The 20669-nt window shown below is 43.4% G+C and overlaps 2 protein-coding genes across 4 annotated transcripts; both read right to left on the minus strand.

Moving 5' to 3' along the window:
* Window positions 1–3946: 3946 nt before the first annotated feature.
* tor4ab (torsin family 4, member Ab) lies at window positions 3947–8120 on the minus strand. Its single transcript, XM_024001247.1, has 3 exons — window positions 7970–8120; window positions 6052–6489; window positions 3947–5599 (listed from the first exon to the last, which is right to left on the minus strand). The coding sequence occupies exons 2-3, from the start codon at window positions 6487–6489 to the stop codon at window positions 4778–4780; spliced, it is 1260 nt and encodes a 419-aa protein (XP_023857015.1). The 5' UTR covers window positions 7970–8120; the 3' UTR covers window positions 3947–4777.
* Window positions 8121–12725: 4605 nt separating this feature from the next.
* On the minus strand, window positions 12726–17367 carry LOC111974741 (RING finger protein 223). Of its 3 annotated transcripts, XM_024002708.1 has the most exons (3): window positions 17067–17367; window positions 16825–16981; window positions 12726–14218 (listed from the first exon to the last, which is right to left on the minus strand). In XM_024002708.1, exon 3 carries the CDS (start codon window positions 14117–14119, stop codon window positions 13526–13528), a length of 594 nt encoding a protein of 197 aa, XP_023858476.1. In that variant the 5' UTR covers window positions 14120–14218; window positions 16825–16981; window positions 17067–17367; the 3' UTR covers window positions 12726–13525. The 3 variants fall into 3 exon arrangements, with proteins under 3 accessions (XP_023858476.1, XP_023858478.1, XP_023858475.1); XM_024002710.1 differs by lacking the exon at window positions 16825–16981; XM_024002707.1 differs by having other exon boundaries at window positions 16825–17367.
* Window positions 17368–20669: the final 3302 nt, after the last annotated feature.

Genomic DNA, 20669 nt, shown 5'->3' on the forward strand with positions numbered 1-20669 from the left:
GAAGCACGGTGGCAAGGAAAAACTCCCTAGAAAGGCCAGAACCTAGGAAGAATGTTTCATAGATGTTCATAGATGACCAGCAGGGTCAAATAATAAAAATAATTATTAATACATATGAAGAAGATTCATACATCGTGATTTCTTCTATCATTCTGATTGACCCCTGTATTAAAGGAACATTGAATTTGGGAAAATAAGTAGAAAACCAAGTAGGAAAGCGTTTGGAAAATAAAGGKCCTGAACTGTAGATGTTTGCTCTTGGAAGGCAGGATGTTTACTAGCATGTTATTAACATTTGTGGTCTGGCCTATTTCCACTTGCTTTTTTTTGTTTGTTTTGAGGGGGGGTTGCTCTACCCCCGCAGCTGCCCTCTTTAAGATAACTGATTTATTGCCATACCAACTGAAGTTGCTAGGGAACTACTCTGGGTTCCATTTTTAGGCTCTCAGAAAGCTAGCCCTTATAACTTCGTCCATTGAAATGTTCAGGTTTTCCCCATTTCCTCTATTTTACTCTCTGTTTGTACTTAAATCATTACACATGGACTGGAAATGTAAGATACTGTGGTGACATAGTGTAGAGACTTATGGCTGAGGTGCCTCCATTTGACTACAACAATAATTTGTTAAAAAAATGATTTTAAAGTTTTGCAACTGAAATATGTACAGTCCCAGTCAAAAGTTTGGACACACCCACTCAAGGGTTTTTCTTTATTTGTGCTATTTTCTACATTGTAGAACAATAGTGAAGACATCACAACTATGAAATAACTCAAATAGAATCATGTAGAAACCAAAAAAAGTGTTAACAAATCTAAATATATTTCTTCAAAGTAGCCACCCTTTGCCTTGATGACAGCTTTGCACACTCTTGGCATTCTCTCAACCAGCTTCATGTGGTAGATACCAGTAATGCATTCCAATTAACAGGTGTGCCTTGTTAAATAGTGGAATTTCTTTCCTTCTTAATACATTTGAGCCAATCAGTGACAAGGTAGGGGGGGAGGGTTCCAACCGCCGTGTCTTTCTGAGACGTAGGTGAACGATGATCTCCGTATGTGTGGTTCCCACCGTGAAGCATGGAAGAGGAACTGTGATGTGTGGGGGGGATTTTCTGGTGACTCTGTCTGTGACTTATTTAAAAATGAACCAGCATGGCAACCACAGCATTCTGCAGCAATACTTCATCCCATCTGGTTTGCACTTAATGGGACTATCATTTGTTTTTCAACAGGACAATGACAAAACACACCTCCAGGCTGTGTAAGGGCTATTTGACCAAGAAAGAGAGAAACCCTTGAATGAGTAGGTGTGTCCAAACTATTGACTGGTACTGCATATAGTAAACTGATTAAATCACTATGGGGTGTGATTAGTGGCAGATTTAGGTATAGGCAACATGGGCACCCGCACAAAAAAAATCGGAATGGGTGATATGTTTTCTATCGCTCATTTACACGTCACGTCAATGATATCATGTCACCGTGTGGGACTGTGGGTCAATTAACCTTGTCGGAGTGGGCACCCTGATTCTAGTTTGTGAGCTAGGCAGGGCTACTACTCGGAAGGTCTCCACTCAGAGAAGTACGAGATGGGGGGGGGGGGGGGGGTTCTAGCAAATAGCACACCTCTAACTTTGTACAGTACTAATGCAATTAGTAAATCAGTCACACTACGAAATGCTAGAAATGCATCATATCATCATAATACTGTGAAATATAGTTTCACAGACATATTGTTGCATTTTTTCTGGTTTGTGCGAAATCGTTAAGAATAATATAAACCAGTCTGCACACCAGCAGGTGAATTGGTTTAGTCTTGCTCTTGGTTGACAGTGTTAGGGGATGGGTAATGTATTGATGCTCGAGTGCCAAATCAACACAAATTTGTTTCTATTTGACTTTGTTACTTCTTTTTGATATATATATGAGTCTTATTTTGTACGTATTTTGATATTAATATAGTTTTAAATGTTATGATCATTTATTTGTGTTGTTCCAATTGTCTGAATAAAAATGACAGTTAGTGCAGAATGGTGAAGTGCTGAAGGGTGGGTTCGCCCAGTGAGCCATACAAGCTAGAACCGCCACCGAGTGTGATGTTGTGATACTAGGGGTGTACTCTTCACCTTTACCGGCATGCATTCTCAGCAGGCTTCGACCACAAAATCAAAAAAGATTTAAGGAAGTTTTTCCCTGTTTGATCCTAAGGTGTTTCCACTGTCTGCTCTGGTTCACTGCAACGCAATCAAATCATCAGGCAAGTCAAGTAGCAACGCGAATGACCCACCCACCTGAGGATCTGTCTCTTTCAGCCATCTATTTCATGTGTTGAGGGGTGCAAATTCCTTGTCACGCAAATCTCGATGGATTGGTTGCATTCATTTTACTCCTGTGACTTTTTCATACTCTTGCGTGTGCCTGTCGTTCCCCCCCCCCCCCCCCCCCCCCCCCCCCCCACCCCCCCCCCCCCCCCCCCCCCCCCCCCGTTTAACAGTTACCACCGCGGCAATGTTTGTAATGACCTGTCAAACACAACCAGGTAATGGCTGAAATGGGCTCTGTGAATTATATTGTCTTTCCATTGAATCTATAAGAACGCTGAAGCTTCGTGAATTAACGCATCGTCTGGACACTTACATCACAAAAAAGACAAGGATAACTTTATTTTGATGGGTGTATATTTTTTGGTGGAATTGAAAAACAAGTTATCATTTAATACAGTTGAATAGTTTACAAATTAGACGCGGTCAAATGAAAGCAACTTCCCAAAAAATGAACACTGATTATAGTGATATTATGTCTGATCTGGCAAACAATGTAAAGTATGTTTAGAGGTGTAATCTAGAGCCAAGCTGTTGATTTTATTCCGAGGGTATCCTGCTATTGACACACAGTAATTAATTAGGCAGTCTAGACAGGGCAGGTGGGTGCATGTAGGGTAGAAAAAGCAAGTGTTTTGGTGGTTGCAGGCCTGCTCCACCCTGTTATGCTAATTTATTAATATATGCAAAAATRACTGGAGTATTTATTCAAATGAGACACATGTAATTGTCTTTGTTTTAACACAAAAATAATACCTGCTACAATAAGAACGTATATACTAGTGCATTCTAAGAAAAAAAGTGAAATTTGACAATAAATGAAATACTTGAATTCCCACCAAAATCCCTGAACTCAATTTAKTATTTGTCCGTGCCAGTTAAATGTTTTATGTAATTCAGTCAATATCTGATGGATTAAAACAATTCTAAATGTTTGGAGTATCTTCATCCATTGTCCAACTAGAATTGTTTTTAAAATCTTTTAACAATTTCGATGACCGTTGATAAGGTAAGCCATCTCGTCTCGTCTCGTCTCGTCTGTCCGTACGTCCGTGTCAAGCTAAGGTAAGCCATCTCGTCTGTCCGTACGTCCGTGTCAAGCTAAGGTAAGCCATCTCGTCTCGTCTCGTCTGTCCGTGTCAAGCTAAGGTAAGCCATCTCCACTGTCTGTCTGTCTGTCTGTCTGTCTGTCTGTCTGTCTGTCTGTCTGTCTGTCTGTCTGTCTGTCTGTCTGTCTGTCTGTCTGTCTGTCTGTCTGTCTGTCTGTCCTGTCTGTCTGTCTGTCTGTCTGTCTGTCTGTCTGTCTGTCTGTCTGTCTGTCTGTCTGTCTGTCTGTCTGTCTGTCTGTCTGTCTGTCTGTCTGGTAAACCAATCCACCTCCACTGTCTGTCTGTCTAATTTCTTTCTTTTGAACGTTTTATTTGTTTCTGTCTGTGTCCTTGTTATCACTACATGTTTGAAGAGATGAACACCAGGGGAGCACCTCTGAAGTTCAAGCAGTTCCCCTTTGTTTTGTTGAGGTCATTCTGAGACCCAAAAAGTGCTTTAAAGATATACATAATCCCATTAGTAAGACCCTGTTCTCATAGTTCACTAACTCTAAAAGGAGACACAGTGCAAACCATCAATATTCAACTACAATTAACCTTTGGTTTATTTTCAAGAAGAGTGCACACGGAATAGGGCATACAATGTCATATGGTTTGAATGCTTTGAACCCAAGATCGTTCAAGATGGTAGGAATTCATGAGAGCTCAATAGTAGAAAACAATATCTATCTATCTGGGTATTGTTGGATATGGTGGATAGAAGGACATGCCTAGACGCGCATGTGGTTTTGAAAAGTAAAAACAAAAAGATAGTTGCTCCTCAAGTTTTGGAACAATGTTGCGAYGCCTCGTCTTAATGAGCACAAACAAGTTCATGGAGTTCAACGTCATTAGGCTCTTCTCTTTGCCTGACTGCCTCAGTCTGGCTCGCTGGCATTTGTCTCAAGGCCATTCAGTAATCAAACGAGGGTTGTTGTTTTTTAAAATCTTGAACAGACGAGGAATACTCTTCCCCACCCTGATCTTTTCTTTTAGCTACACAGCATAAGAGCAGCTGTACCCAGAGTTGATTGGAACATCATTCAGAGGGACCAGAGCAAATGCTGAGGTGAATTGGAGACCAAATCTGTCACTTGTGCACGTGCATCAACCCAAAGCTTCTATGCTAGACTAGCATGCTGAAACTCCAAYGTGACAACCACGGGATGCCAGCTAAAACAAAATGGTAGTTATGCCATCCAACCACAAACAGATCCTTGGGTAAAGTGGGCAAACAGAGAAAATTGTGACACTCTTTCACAGAGTAGCAGGTAAGTAAGTAAGAATGAAGTTGTACAAATTAGATTTAATTGGTTTTGGACAACTGTCTATCAGACACCATGTTTATTGTCACTCTGTGGATGTTCTCACAAAAGGTTGACTCTAGCCACCACTTGTTTGCAGCCATTTTGTGAGTACTGGTGACCCATGGTGGTGAAATAGGACAGTTCCCCTGCCAGCTGCTCGATGTGACCGTGGTCAGGGTAAAACCCCTCCTGTGTCATTTCCTCCAGCAAACACTCCATCACATGGCTTTTTTCAAGAAGCGTCAGGGACACAATATCCAGCCCCACCTCTGCCCACAGAGGGTGATGCTCTGCCAGGGTATGCCGCAGAAGAGCTCCGGCTGACTTCGCAGTGCAGGAGACATTCTGCAGTATGTGTCTGGTGATCTCCTCCTGTCCCAGACTACTGAGGAGGACATAGATGACGTTCAGATGCTCGTTGGTCTGGTTAGGCTGAAGCAGGCCTTGCAGCACGTCCAGCAAAGGAGCCGGCATCAACTCCACCTCGTCTAGCACAAAGACAGGGATCTTCTCCTGAGCCTCGGCATGCTCCACTACCTCCTCCACCCAGAGGGACAACTCTCGGGCGCACTGGCCCACATCACCCTGTACGGGGCAGTGGTGTAGGGTGAAGTACTGCACCACCAGGTCTTCTCCCAGCACCGAGCGGAAGTGGCGGACCAGCAGGCGGCCCAGGTGGCTCTTGCCCACGCCGCTGGGGCCGTGCAGGGCCAAGGCCAAGGGCTGGGAGTGAGCGTAGGTGGACAGGTAGCCCTGGAGGTGCTCCATCAGCTCTTCTATCGCCCCTCGCTGGCCAAACACTTCCCTGCGCAGCGTCTTGTCCAGGCCTTCCAGGTCATACGGTGCCACATGGTCATCCAGGTTCTCGATGGCATTGTAAACCTGCAAGAGGACAGGAAGGGAAGTCATTTTAATTAAGTGTTATTGACTGGAATAACATTCCATGCTGTTTATTCTGTTCAATGCCATTAGTAGGAGGACAGATGAGCAGTGGAACACGTTTTACAAATCACATAACTAGAAAAGAACTCCACTGTATCCTCATCCACAATGAAACTGAATCATAATCGGCATTTTCAAAGCCCTTCAGCTGTTTTGAGTATAATTCAACAYCATTAGTGGTAAAAARAAAAWRAAAAAAAAGAAGCAATGTATCCTATTGCTATGATGGCAACCGTGGGATATACAGTACTAGGCCAATCATGTRGCTGAGCCTGTACATTAACCCTAAGGGATAATGATGTCTGTAGTTGGGTAACTAGGGACTGAGTTAGAGTGGAAAAAAGGAGTGGGAAATCTTCTAAGCACAGTAAAGAGACAAGTTTAGAGTTGACCTGAAGGGATACGATGATACCGAAGAGGACAAAGAAAGGTTTGGCCCGGCTCCGGTCCTTGTCACTGGGGACGACCTTGCAACAGTTGTTAGGGAAGAGCACACGAGACCCCTTCCTCCTCCTCCTCCTGTGGGTGGCCTGCTTRACATTGGAGGTGAAGATCTCTGGGGCGGTGGGTAGGCCGGGGCCCATGGAAGGCCTACCTGAGGCGGTGGGTAAGCTGGGGTCGGGGCCCGTGGAGGGTCTACCTGAGGCAAAGAGCCCAGTGGCTGAGTCTAGCCGACGTCTCTTCAGAGCCTGGTACTTGGTCCTGATGCGGATCATGGCTTTCAGTTCAGGGGATATCAGCGACGGCCTTGGGTGGATGAGCTTGGCCTTCTGCTCCTCTGTCTTGGCCTCCTCTGAGAAGCTCCCTGAGCTGTCCTCCTTATCTCCCATCTGTCCAACAACAAGACAGAGATGCATAGGACAGAGGGACAGGAGTGCGGACACAGCATGGTGTGGTATTTGTAATTATTAAGGATCCCCATTAGTTCCTGCCAAGGCAGCAACTACTCTTCCTGGGGATCCAGTAAGCCGCTATGTTCAAACAAAGGACAATCAACGTGTAAGAAGCAACGTTTGTCTGAAGGTGAATATGCTTCACACTGTGTTAGTTCATTAGTTCATAGTGTCTGCTCAATGACAGATAAACGGTGCACTTGTGGCTATTATGTCTCATTCAGTGCAATATTTTGAACTTAAAATATACACCTATTAGTGTATATTAGATATTAGTTGTGTGTCTATGAATCTCTTTAGCAAGTGAGGACGCAGGATTTGCGTGACTCCTGAGGTTTGGATGATTTTGGTTAAAACAAAAACAGGAGTAATTAGGTCATTAATCATTTAAGATTTTGTTTTGGCACATGAGGGCGACTGTGTATTTATAGAGGATGGTTTGTGTGTCTACTCAGACTCCTCAGGTAAGACAAGTGTTTACAGATTCTTCATCTCGCACACACCACACTTTGACCCCACAACAACCCTGCATCAAAGTCAAGTTCTTAAATCGGTGAACTACCTGTCACTTGGTGCAGATAATGAACTACCTGTCACTTGGTGCAGATAATGAACTACCTGTCACTTGGTGCAGATAATGAACTACCTGTCACTTGGTACAGATAATGAACTACCTGTCACTTGGTACAGATAATGAACTACCTGTCACTTGGTACAGATAATGAACTACCTGTCACTTGGTAATGAATAAAGATAATGTTGACACGGCTGAACACAACCACCTCATGACCCCAAAATAACTCCAATACTTTATTGAAAACATTCTCCCTTTGCAATTGAAGTTTGGTCAGATGAACAAGTAACATTATCCCATGTAGAAAACGAGGCCATAAGCCTTTTGCATAGTGCTATTTATGGAGTAATAACTTTGCATTGGACAAAGAGGAAGTGAAATGTCTGCTGAAATGTCCCATGCTTTAATCTGGGTGTAATGTCAAGTTTGAAACACAAAATACATGAAGAATTGCATGTGTCGATGGATGGGTGGGATAATGTCTGTGTGTCTTCTGTGTGCTCCCCAGAAAGGAATGCAAACTTTAGAGGTTTAATGTTTTACAAATGATACAGAACCGTCTAAGTATGCAAATATTAGTCATCAAGTGGAGGAAGAGAGAGAGGGGGAAAAAATAGAGTGAGACATGTCGAAGAGACAAAAATAGAGATATAAATATTTCATTGTTAAATCTTAAGCTTGATGGGAGAGATATTTACCACAATGCAGAAAGGGATACAAAATAGGGACAAAATACGAGAAAGAGGGAACGCGATTGAAGGAGTAAAAAAAGAGAGTGAGAGATAGATTGCATGTATCAAGAGAGGAGGGAAGGATGAGAAGGGCTGTTGGTGTTCGTCTTACCGTGGTGACCGTGGTGTTCGTCTTACCGTGGTGACAACCGAAGAGGGCAAAAGTCTCGACCCCCGCAGAGTGTGAATAAGGATGGCAAACACAAATGCGCTCGTCCGAAACGGTAACACACTCACAGGCTGCACCTGTGTCCAGTGAGGCTCGCTCGTTCTCCCACCCCTGCTCTCACTCCTCCCCCTCTTCTTGTTCTTCCCCTCCTCTCTCATCCAAGCCTCTTCTTTTCCAGTGACCAAACCATTGGTCCCTGACAGTTTTAAAAACAACATCCCATCATGCGCTACTCATTGCCTACATAATCATTTCCAAATGGATCATTATGAAAAGGGAAACACTGTCTGTCTGTCTGTCTGTCTGTCTGTCTGTCTGTCTGTCTGTCTGTCTGTCTGTCTGTCTGTCTGTCTGTCTGTCTGTCTGTCTGTCTGTTCTGCTGTCTGGTTGTCTGGTCATGTCTTCTGTCTGTCTGGTGTGGTGTGTTGTGTGTGTGTGTGTGTGATGATTGTGTTTCTGTCTCGGGGATGGCTCCCTCTGAACACAGTCTCCAAGTACACCATATGTCTCTGCTTCCGAGCCATGCCTCACAGTCATGTGATTCACTAAGATCAAATAATGACAAGTACTTTCACTCCCAACTAGTTCACTCCCACACAGGACAGATTTGTATGGTTGGTTCCAGGCCTTTATGTGCACATACACAATTAGCACGGAAACTAGGTTAGACAGGTGTAAACAACTACCATATTGTCTAAACCTATCCCCATCCTTTCTGATTAACTGCTTAGGGGGTATGGGCTAGAGGTTGAGGAGTCTGAGAGGGATGTCCTTGGACTGTGGATTTGTTTGCATGCCTGTACATGCCTGTACTCTCTCTCTCTCTCTGTGTGCGTGTGTGTGTGTCTGTGCGTGTGTGCGTGTGTATTCATTTTGGGTGGAGCGTGCGTATCTGTGGGATAGGGAATGTTTGATGCTGTGTATGATACAATTCCATGTTATTCCCATCTACAGTTGAGTGTGACACACTTTGGTGGAACTGTGTGGTGAATCTAGCCAGGTCTAGCCAGGTTTAGCCAGGTTTAGCCAGGTCTAGCCAGGGGATACAGAACGCTTTCTCATCAGTCAGGTATGTTGACTTAACAAAATCAGCTAAGACTTTCATTTCCATGCAACAGCAAAGACAAACAAATGTAACAGAACAGTCTTTTTCTTTTTCAATGTTGGTGTGTCCCTCCCTGTATGACTGACAGATAAATGTGAGTGGTACTCTGTCTCCGTGCTATATCATAGTGTAAGCGTGTTGGGTGGGCGTGTGTGTATGCATCGGCCCCACCTTGGTAACGGAACTGGCATTTAAACACATTATGTGTGTATCCATGGAGCTGGTAATGGCTAGTTATTAATACTAATTGAAAACTGCACCACCTTTCACAAACACATTATGTGTGTATCCATGGAGCTGGTAATGGCTAGTTATTACTGCTGAATGAAAACTGCACCACCTTTCACAAACACAATGGGTGACAACATCGACTCGTGTAGTTCCACATTATACTAATAGTTTAATAAATACATCAAACTGATCACACTGCTGCATGCTCACGTGACCATACACAGACAGACAGACAGATACAGACAGGCAGGCAGATAGACACAGACAGGCGGACAGACAAGTGGACAGACACACAGATACAGACAGTTGGACAGACAGGCGGACAGACAAGACACAGACAGGTGGACAGACAGACAGGTGGATAGACAGGTGGACAGACAGGTGGACAGACAGACCGATACAGACAAGTGGACAGACAGGTGGACAGACAGACGGACAGACAGATACAGACAGGTGGACAGACAGACAGATACAGACAGGTGGACAGACAAGTGGACAGACAGACAGGTGGACAGACAGGTAGATAGACAGGCGGACAGACAGGTGGACAGACAGATACAGACAAGTGGACAGACAGGTGGACAGACAGACGGACAGATACAGACAGGTGGACAGACAGACAGATACAGACAGGTGGACAGACAAGTGGACAGACAGACAGGTGGACAGACAGGTAGATAGACAGGCGGACAGACAGGTGGACAGACAGATACAGACAAGTGGACAGACAGGTGGACAGACAGACAGTGTCACGTTCTGAAATTCAAATGTGTAATAAACCCCTCAGTGAGCATGTGATATGTCTCCGTTTTTATGTGGCTTTGATTTTAATCCAATGTAAGCGTTAATATAGCTAACCAACTAAAGCAGGTGCTGACTGCCTGTCCCTTGTCCCAGAGAGAGAGAGCGGACTGGAGACTGTTTGTCTGCTCATTATCTTTACTTTCAGCGGTTTAGATTTCAAAACAGAGCCCCTTTTGTTTATTCAAGCTATGTTTTCATGCTCACCATTGTCCCCCTTAGTGTGGCAGCACTGAGTCCCGGCACACACACACACACAGTAGGTGTACACACACACACACACACATGTATACACACACACAAAAACTGCGTGGGCGTGCTGATGAGTCTTGTTTGTGATTGGGGTTTAGAACGTTGGAGGAAGAGAATTATCCGGAGGTTTTGTGAGTGCAGTGACCTCTTTCGGGTACAGTGTTTTTGCCAGAGAAGACAGGACATGGAGCGCCACTCAGTACCCATCACCCACACCAAGAACCACTGTTTCAAGGCCCACTGTTTTGCTTTTTTTGTCATTTGTTGAAACCATACAAAGCCTCTTATTGAAGTGCAAAAGAGAAGATCCTCATTGGTACTTTCAAATCTCACATTTTTTGCCAAATTCCCATGGTGGCTCAGCTCACCGCTCAAAGCACGCCCCACGACACAAACACCCACAACCCCCCCCCCCCCACCCCCCCCCCCCCACACACACACACACACATGCGAAGGGAGTACCCCGTCCTGTCCTGTGAAACACCCACAAACCCCACCCCATGCACTCACACACAAAGGAAACCCCTAGATCCTCCCCATCCTATCAGAAGCTGAAATGACGACACAACTGTACAGCTCACGACATCCATCACTAAATCCATTCATTTCCTTGGTATTATTACCCATTTCCTCACCCTGAAACTACCAGTCTGTGTCAGAATGACCTGGAATCCATGGTGTTATCTTTAATCAGTCACTACAAACCACAGCTAACTTTACTCATCAGTAGTTAAAAATCCTGAACTTCCTTGTGTGATCTAAAAGTGCATGTGATTAGTGCATGTGATTATTGCATGTGATGACAATGGTTTATAAGGCAATATGTCATACACATTTTTTTTTTTTTTTTACTGATCATGTCAAAATAAATCAATGTACAAAAGCAAAGAGAATATCTTTGGGCCAGTAACGGTCGCTGGTTCGAATCCCTGAGATGACTAGGTGAAAGATATGTCGATGTGCCCTTGAGCAAAGTACTTAACCCTAATTGCTCCTGTAAGTCACTGTGGATAAGAACGTCTGCTAAATTACTAAAATATAAATGTAAATGTACCACTGGCAGGACTACTGTGTGCAGGACTCTTTTTCCAATTTCCTCGTTGTTAACATCTCTAAAACGCAGATCTCATGGGAACATTATATTGTATGCATCGCACCTCTGCTGGCTACATTCTTGACTGGCATCCACCTAGAACTTGAACCGGAATCCAATATATTACTCTGTTACTGCAGGTGCCATGTAAAACATGTTGTATATGCTATGATGACAAAAGAGAGTAACTTGACTGGTCTCATTCATTTCAAAGGAACCAATGTTATTTTGTCGAATTTTTTCTGGTTGTACCACATTTCAGAGGTCACTGGAGGAAGAAAGAATTGTCATTGAAGATTATTAGAGGAAATGGGGGGAAAACCGTCCACAGGTCTAATTATAGACTCTTAGGTTTGTGGTGCGTAGAGCAAAAAGGTATGCTGTTATAAATAGAAACAATAGCAAGGTCAACACTCAGTATCTGCAGTGAAATAAATTAGGAACATCTAACGGTCAGATGGAATAAAAGGAGGAACATCTGTCAGATGGAATAAAAGGAGGAACATCTGTCAGATGGAATAAAAGGAGGAACATCTGTCAGATGGAATACATTTTCCTTTATTTCACTGCAAAGACAGTGCAGACTGCTCTTTTTCTATTCATTGAATAATAGAAGGGAGTCTCAAGTACTTTTTTTTTTACTTGGGTCGATTGATAACTGGATATTCCCATGCAAGGGCCAACTTCCTGTATTACAAAAACCCAAATCCACTGGTTTACACTTCCTGCTTTGTCATGCTTCCTCTGACCCCTCCCTCCCCCAGATATTTCTCAATCTTTTAGGTTCCCATTACAAATCTTACTATCAGGCAGCAGCCTGATACGTCATTACGTCATTATTTTCATTGACCTTACTTGACCCTTTGTCAGCCGGTGAACTGGTCAGTCAGTAGCCARATGAGCACAACTTCAAAACAAAGCTCTGTACTTTTCCATGACACATGCGCGACATGCATCGCTAGAGTGAAGCGCATCAGTCCTCTGTTCAATGCTGTGACGCCATCTGGTGGAGACCACAGAGAAAGACAAATCTGAACCTCAGTAAATTAGCATCCCTTATTAGAAGTGCTACTTCATTTGTTATCACAGTGTAATATAACTGAATATTCACTTTGAATACAAATATATTATACAACCAAATCTCCCTGACACATCTAAGCCAATCTAACATCAACTTCAATGAAACTTCACATATGTACTCTGATAGACAAACACAATGGGCACCAAATCCATGTCGACTTTATTTCAAGTTTAGGAAATGCAAATAATTTGCCAGAGCAACATTTGACAAATGTACAGCCAAAGTATGTAAAATATGGTTTATTTTTAAATATTATAAAACAAGACAATCTTAAAACCCTGATATGTGTGAAAGCGTAAACTGGAGAAAATGTGACAATTGTATTTGTTATTCTGACTGTTTGATTCTATGTCTCTATCAGCTGGATAATATCCATGCAACAAAAACGGCTTTTTTCCCTTTAAAAAATATATATATAAAAAAAAGAAAGTGTAATTGGTATAAGCAAACATACTAATTCCACATTTCAATCTTCAACCCCTTGCTACGTTGATATCCCCACCCCCCACAACTGTGACCTCAAGATTATCTCCAATCTCCTAGCCCTAACTGTTTCTCACAGTGATACCGCAGTGTCTTACTYAAAAAAGGTAACTGTGCATTTGTATAGCCAGTCACTATTGATTTGCATTGAAGTACGTGGAGTGTGTTTACTGTGGATGGAAACCTGRAGGACAGCAGGACTATTATATTATGACATATATCACATGACCGTCTGTCTATAAACAGAAAACCACAGAGGGAAATGTGGTTCTCGTGTACGACATGCGTCATAGTTGTACACAAATTCAGCATACAGATACACAACTGCTAAGAAATAGATACACTTTWAAAAAWATATGTTTAAAAAAAAAAGGTACTGAAAACTGCTCCAGTAGATAGTAGAAGCCGGGTAACGTCTCTCTCCGAGGTCCATCAGGCCCTCTCTCCGAGGTGTTATAGCTGTTTATATGCGAGGAGGAAGATGATGACGCAGGTAAGCACCACCATCATCATCACCACTGATAACAGGAGGGAGGCTCTGCATCCTGGTCTACGACACAGTCTCAGCAGTGCCCCGAGCCTTCGCSTCTGCCCCCCCTCTACGTCCCCGCTGCCTCCTGTGGGGCTAGGCAGCCCCACATCCAGAGAGTGACTAATAGAACGCAGCGAGTTCAGKGGGGGGGGTGCATCGGTGGTCCTCTTCACCTGCAGCTTGCCCTTGTTGCGGTTGAAGCGGATGCTGTAGACGCGCTGCATGGCCCCGGGGAGGTAAGAGAGCACGGCTCGGTCCGTGGTCAGCTTGGGCAACCCCAGGTCGGGTAGCGGTGTGTGGCCCCGGCACAATGGGCACTGGATGGAGTCCGGCTTGGCTGACTTGACATTCATACGGGCCAGGCACTCCAGGCAAAAGGTGTGATTGCACTGGAGCATCTTGGGAGTGCGGAAGACATTGTTGAACTGGCTGAAGCAGATGGCACATTCCAGGTCTGGGGCGCCCTCGTCAAGCGGGGGCTGGAAACCGAGTCGAGGCTCCTGGTAGGGGTCCATGGCTGGGACCGGTGGGCAGCAGTGGGAGTTCAGAGCAGCTCTCGGGAATCAACAGGAATGTAGGAGGTCAACTGCCACGGACATGAGACCGCTGGGAACCTGAGGAGGACACAACATTGAGGTGATGATGCACCTGTGACATGGCACCTCTTAACCAGGGGCGTATTCATTAGTGCACAYGTTTTGCAATGAAAACGATGCATTTGTTATTGGACAATTTCAGTTTAGTCCCTCCCCGTTTTGGCTCGTTTGGTTCCTAGTGAATACACCCCAGGGAAGTAAGGTAACGTCAACATAGAAATGCTATGATAATGAAGAAAACATCTCCTATTCTATCTGTAGATAGGAGGCTGTGTTACACAAGAGGGGGGGAGCAGCAGCTGATCAGTCATCAATTACCTACAGAACAACGTGTTGAACACACACTGGGTACGTCCCAATTATCTCTCCTTCCTCCGAAAGTGTGCACTTGTTCACTTCCCTTCACTGATTTGAAAAGGAAATGACTGGTATAAGAAATGTGGTGGAAACTCCCACCAGGCCATAAACTCCCACTAGGCCCAGTAACGGGGGTCAATGGAATGCAGACYGTTCCATTGACCAGACTGGMGCACATTCAACAAATCTGATCTAACAAAATGGACATTTGTCAAATCTGTCATGATTGATGTATTGTAACAGACCCACAATGTGATTACTAAAGTCAGATTTGGATTAAACATTTGGAAGTTGTACCTTTTCAGGTTTAGAAGAAGTGACTGCTAAATGCTAACACCCGTTCGTATAATCTGGTTAGCATAGCTAGCATACAGGAAATCGGTTGGTGGTAGTCTGTCGTTTTTAACTAACGCAGTTGTATGGTTAAGATGCCATGAACATATGTTGSGGTTGACATCCATACAAGCATTATGCCCCGATTTTAACCTCAACATAGTGTTGAGGGGGGCAAAGAAGAGATTTGAGAACTTTCGTGTTTCCATGGCATTTACATTGTTTTGGTCGAGTTTGATTGACCTCTTTGCCGCATCTATACCTCCACTAATCCAACACGTTTAGATTGTGGGAAGGAACGGAATGTGTGCAAACGTCAGGAGAAAGATGATATCTGAACACTCAGAAGAAAAAAAAATGTTTTATTGAGGGAGCCATGTAGAAATGGGGTGCATCATTTCTATTTAATCTTTATGTTGACAGGGAGTCAAAGCTGAGACCAAGGTCTCTTTTCCAGATGAGCCCTGTTTAGCGCCACAATATACAGGATACACATTAAACTACACATCCATATTCACATTAAAATGCACATTATAGAGGCAACAGTTCCTCAAATGTTAAAGTGCTTCATGGGGCAAAACGTTTCTTTAATTTAACGGAGCATTTTCTAAATTCAAACAAACCCCCTGCAACTAGACGGTCTTCCAAGCTGAAACGTGTCGCCTTCCAAGTCGGGAATTGAGGAAGTATCGCCAAGTAAAGGTTTGTCAAATTTTCTGTGTTACTCTTACCTTCCTAATCAGCCAGCTGGAGAAATATTAATAATGTTCTGACTAGGCAGATTTCAGCCAGCTGGAGGAACATTAATAATGTTCTGACTAGGCAGATTTCAGCCAGCTGGAGGAACATTAATAATGTTCTGACTAGGCAGATTTCAGCCAGCTGGAGGAACATTGAAATCTGCCTAGTCAGATCATTACCAGCCAGCTGGAGGAACATTGGTAATGGTCTGACTAGGCAGATTTTTAATAGCTTGGTTAATCTGTGTCTAGGAAGCCACCCCTCAGAATTCTATGTCAATAGTAGCCCTTGATCATGATTCCCAGTCCCATTACATTACACATAGGAATCATTGGACGAAGGAGGCTTCTGTAGGGGGGGATTTTTGTTAAGATCAAGGTTCAATTGATACAACTTTATAGGGTTAGGGTTCCCACATGGCCAGATCTCCATGTTACAGCGCTTGTTTACGGAAAACAGTGGCATACCTGTGCTAATTAGCTATCTGTGTCTCCGAACACCTGTGTGTAAACGTAAGACACAAAATGTGTTGTCACTGAAAATAACGGTCAGCTGCAACTGTTAAAACAGTGTACAGTAAGTGTGTATTTATGAAATAATTTGGATGTGATACGAAAGTAGAGGACTTTGTTTCTAGACCTGTAGCGCAATTTAGAATCGATTCACGTTTAGATGGAGTACTTGGCTGTTTTGGCTTCCAGAGCCAAGTCACCCTTTAAACAGAACATGTAAGGTTCTTGGACTATAAGGAGGTTCCTTTAGTYTAATACTGAGCTGTGCCAATAGGTATTGTAATATGGCTCACCAATCTAACTGTCAGACCTTGCTGCAGTTTCCTTGATTTTTCTTAAAATGCATGYAAGGTAAACATGTTTTTAGGTGGTTTCATGTAAAGCATGCCCCTCTCTCACATTTATGGGTCAAATAAAGTAGTCATAGCAACACATTTATTGTATGCAAAAGAGAAGGACRACTTTAGTTCCGCCATCTACCACTMCACTAATATAGGCTACTAGCTGACATTCAGTATGAACTAGTCTATCAATTTAGAGAAATACATACAGAAAGGACTGATATCATGTTACATCACCTGAGGGAGAAACACATTCAAGTTCATATCTCACAAATCAGGCAAGGCAAAATACACCAATATTCAGTTTCCATAAAACCCCCAAGAAAACAGACCTACTTACTGGTAAAATAGGTGAATGTGGATAACTTGACAGTATGTAATCCGACCCGACAAGAGGAAATATTAGGCTACATCCTTATTTGACAGTTGTAAGGAGAAGTGACGTCCGATGGGCCTTTTGCCCCGAAAGCAGTAGAGGTGCCCAGAAGAATACAAGCCTGCCGTTTTCACTTCTGAAAGTTTTAACCCCGAGTCCAACTTTATAAAAAATATGAAATGAAAAACTACAGTTGAAGTAGTTACCATGTCTCTCATATAGTCGTGGTTAAAGCGTGATATTGCCGGTGAAGGGCGAGCGCAGACAGATCCAGTGGAGCAAGGTCATAGAGCGCGCTCCTCCAACCAAACTCTTGATCTTTAGGTGATACTACTTCAACTCAGCTCCTTTGCTCTCGGCTTTGGGTAAGTCAGTATTTGAATACTGTTACAATATGAGGAAACATGTACGGGGTAGCTAGTCAAATGAGCGACTCGGAAATATTAGGCCTATCTGTGTAAACATACTTGGCTCGGTGAGCGCGAGCGGCCGTCCGTGGGTAGTAATTTGGAAATGCACAAATCTAATATAGCCGYCGTTGCACCTGTGGCGACTTTATGTTGATTAGCGAGTCGACCCACAAACTCCACACAATACAGACTACTCATTAGTTGTCTTGRAAAGAAAATGAAAAAGTGTCTTGTCTGTCATGGCTTATACAAAGGCTGTAGATAGATAGGCCCTATGGTATGAAGTTACTTGGCAGTACAGGATTTTATATAAATAGTTGGATGTCCCAAAAACTTCGCTTGGCGAAGACATTTGATGAGGATAATTATTGTGAAATGTAAGTAGTAGGCCTATCTAAAAAAATAAGCTTAGGTGGCTGTTCATGTTTTTTAAATATTTTTATTGGTGACAGATGAGAACAGGAGAAATGTAAGGAGTAGGGTTGGGGGAGGTCAATCTAATCCTAGATCTGTACATAGGGGAAAATTCGACCTGGAGCTGCAGGTAAGGACAGATGTGACCTGTTTCTGTCCCCCCCATCGTTTTGAGGGTGTCCACTAAGGACTCAGAGATTGAAGCATTGTCATTCCATTGGTGAGATTAGTGTATGTGTTGGCTTTKGTAAAACATAAGACTGACCATATTTGTAACAATCAGATTTATTAGATCAAACATAAAGACCAACACAGACAGAGCTAACACAACGGGACCCACACACCCCTTCTCTTATTCTATTCAAATATGGCTTACATCCCAAATTATACCCTATTCCCTTTTTAGTGCACAACTTTTGAACAGGGCACATAGGGCTCTGGTCCAAAGTAGTGCACTATATAGGGTATAGGGTCCCATTTGTGACGCAACCAAAGGAGACAATGGGACGGTTAGATTCCAACCAAGAGCATCATTGATTATTACACAGAACAGTGGCATCTCATGCTTGTGGCTCCTCACCATGGCACTCATGGTTGACACTGATGCAATCTTTGTATGCATACTGAACAAAAATATAAACGCAACAATTTAAAAATATTTAGCTGAGTTACAGTTCATATAAGGAAATCAGTCAGTTGAAATACATTCCTTAGGCTCTAATCTATGGATTTCACATGACTGGGCGGGGGTGCAGCCATGGGTGGGCCTGGGAGGGCATAGGCCCACCCACTTGGGAGCCAGGACCAGCCAATCAGAATGAGTTTTCCCCCMAAAAAGGGCTTTATTACAGACAGAAATACTCCCGCAGGTGATGAAGCTGGGTGTGGAGGTCGTGGTTACACGTGGTCTGCAGTTGTGAGGCCGGTTAGACGTACTTCCAAATTCTCTAAAACGACGTTGGATGTGTCTTACGGTAGAGAAATTAACATTCAATTCTTTGGCAACAGCTCTGGTGGACATTCCTGCAGTCAGCATGCCAATTGCACACTCCCTCAACTTCATATCTGTAGCATTGTGTTACAAAACTGCACATTTTAGAGTGGCCTTTTATTGTCCCCAACAMAAGGTGCTGCTGTGTAATAATCGTGCGGTTTTAAATCAGCTTCTTGATATGCCACACCTGTCAGGTGGATGGATTATCTTGACAAAAGGATAAAATATTCACTAACAGGAACGTAAAAACACATTTATGCACAACATTTTTGAGAAATAATATATGGAAGATTTCTGGGATCTTTTTATTTCAGCTTATGAAAACATGGGACCACCACTTTACATGTTGCTCTTTATGTTTTTCATTCAGTGTATGTTTGTATGACACCAACAGGCTCCTGAACAGCTTCTATCCCTAAGCCGTAAGACTACTAAAATGGCTACATGGGCTTTCTGAGTTGACCCYGTGTATGTTATTTTTTGCACTGTCTCTATGCACACTCACAGGACTCTACAGTCACGTACACACACACTCGCATACAATCATAATTTACGCTGCTGCTACACTGTTTATCATATAGCCCGATGCCTAGTCACCTTACATATCTACCTCTCACTCCAGTATCCCTGCATATTGTTAATATGGTATTGGAACTGACCGTGTATATTCAGTGGGGCAAAAAAGTATTTAGTCAGCCACCAATTGTGCAAGTTCTCTCACTTAAAAAGACGAGAGGCCTATAATTTTCATCATAGGTACACTTCAACTATGACAGACAAAATGAGAAAAAAAATCCAGAAAATCACATTGTAGGATTTTTAATGAATTTATTTGCAAATTATGGTGGAAAATAAGTATTTGGTCAATAACAAAAGTTTCTCAATACTTTTATATACCCTTTGTTGGCAATGACAGAGGTCAAACGTTTTCTGTAAGTCTTCACAAGGTTCACACACACTGTTTCTGGTATTTTGGCCCATTCCTCCATGCAGATCTCCTCTAGAGCAGTGATGTTTTGGGGCTGTTGCTAGGCAACACGGACTTTCAACTCCCTCCAAAGATTTTCTATGGGGTTGAGATCTGAGATGGCGAATAGCTCAGGACTTGATATGCTTCTTCGAAGCCTTCGTTTCGGGCTGTGTGTTTGGATATTGTCATGCTGAAAGACCAGCCACGTTTCATGTTCAATGCCTTGCTGATGGAAGGAGGGTTTTTCACTCAAAATCTACGATACATGGCCCATTTATTCTTTCTTTACACGGATCAGTCGTCCTGGTCCCTTTGCAGAAAACAGCCCACACGCATGATGTTTCCACCCCCATGCTTCACAGTTGGTATGGTGTTCTTTGTGCCACTCATCATTCTTTGTCCTCCAAACACGACGAGTTGAGTTTTTCCAAAAAAGTTCTATTTGGTTTCATCTGACCTATTAAATTCTACCAATCTTCTTCTGGATCATCCAAATGCTCTCTAGCAAACTTCAGAGGCCTGGACCTGTACTGGCTTAAGCAGGGGACAGCAGGATTGAGTCCCTGGCGGCGTAGTGTGTTACTGATGGTAGGCTTTTTTACTTTGTGTCGCTCTCTGCAGGTCATTCATCTAGGTCCCCGTGTGGTTCTGGGATTTTTTGCTCACCGTTCTGTGATCATTTTGACCCACGGGGTGAGATTGCGTGGCCGCCAGATCGAGGAGTATTCAGTGGTCTTGTATGTCTTCATTTCCTAATAATTGCTCCCACAGTTGATTCTTCAAACCAAGCTGCTTACCTATTGCGATTCAGTCTTCCCATCCTGGTGCGCAGGTCTACATGTTTGTTTCTGGTGTCACTTTGACAGCTCTTTGGTCTTGGCCATTGGGAGTTTGGAGTGTGACTGTTTGAGGTTGTGGACAGGTGTCTTTTATACTGATAACAAGTTCAAACAGGTTGCCATTAATAAGGTACTGAGTGGAGGACGAGAGCCTCTTAAGAAAAGTTACAGGTCTGTGAGAA

Source organism: Salvelinus sp. IW2-2015, linkage group LG15 (assembly GCF_002910315.2).
Source record: "Salvelinus sp. IW2-2015 linkage group LG15, ASM291031v2, whole genome shotgun sequence".
NCBI lineage: Eukaryota > Metazoa > Chordata > Actinopteri > Salmoniformes > Salmonidae > Salvelinus > Salvelinus sp. IW2-2015.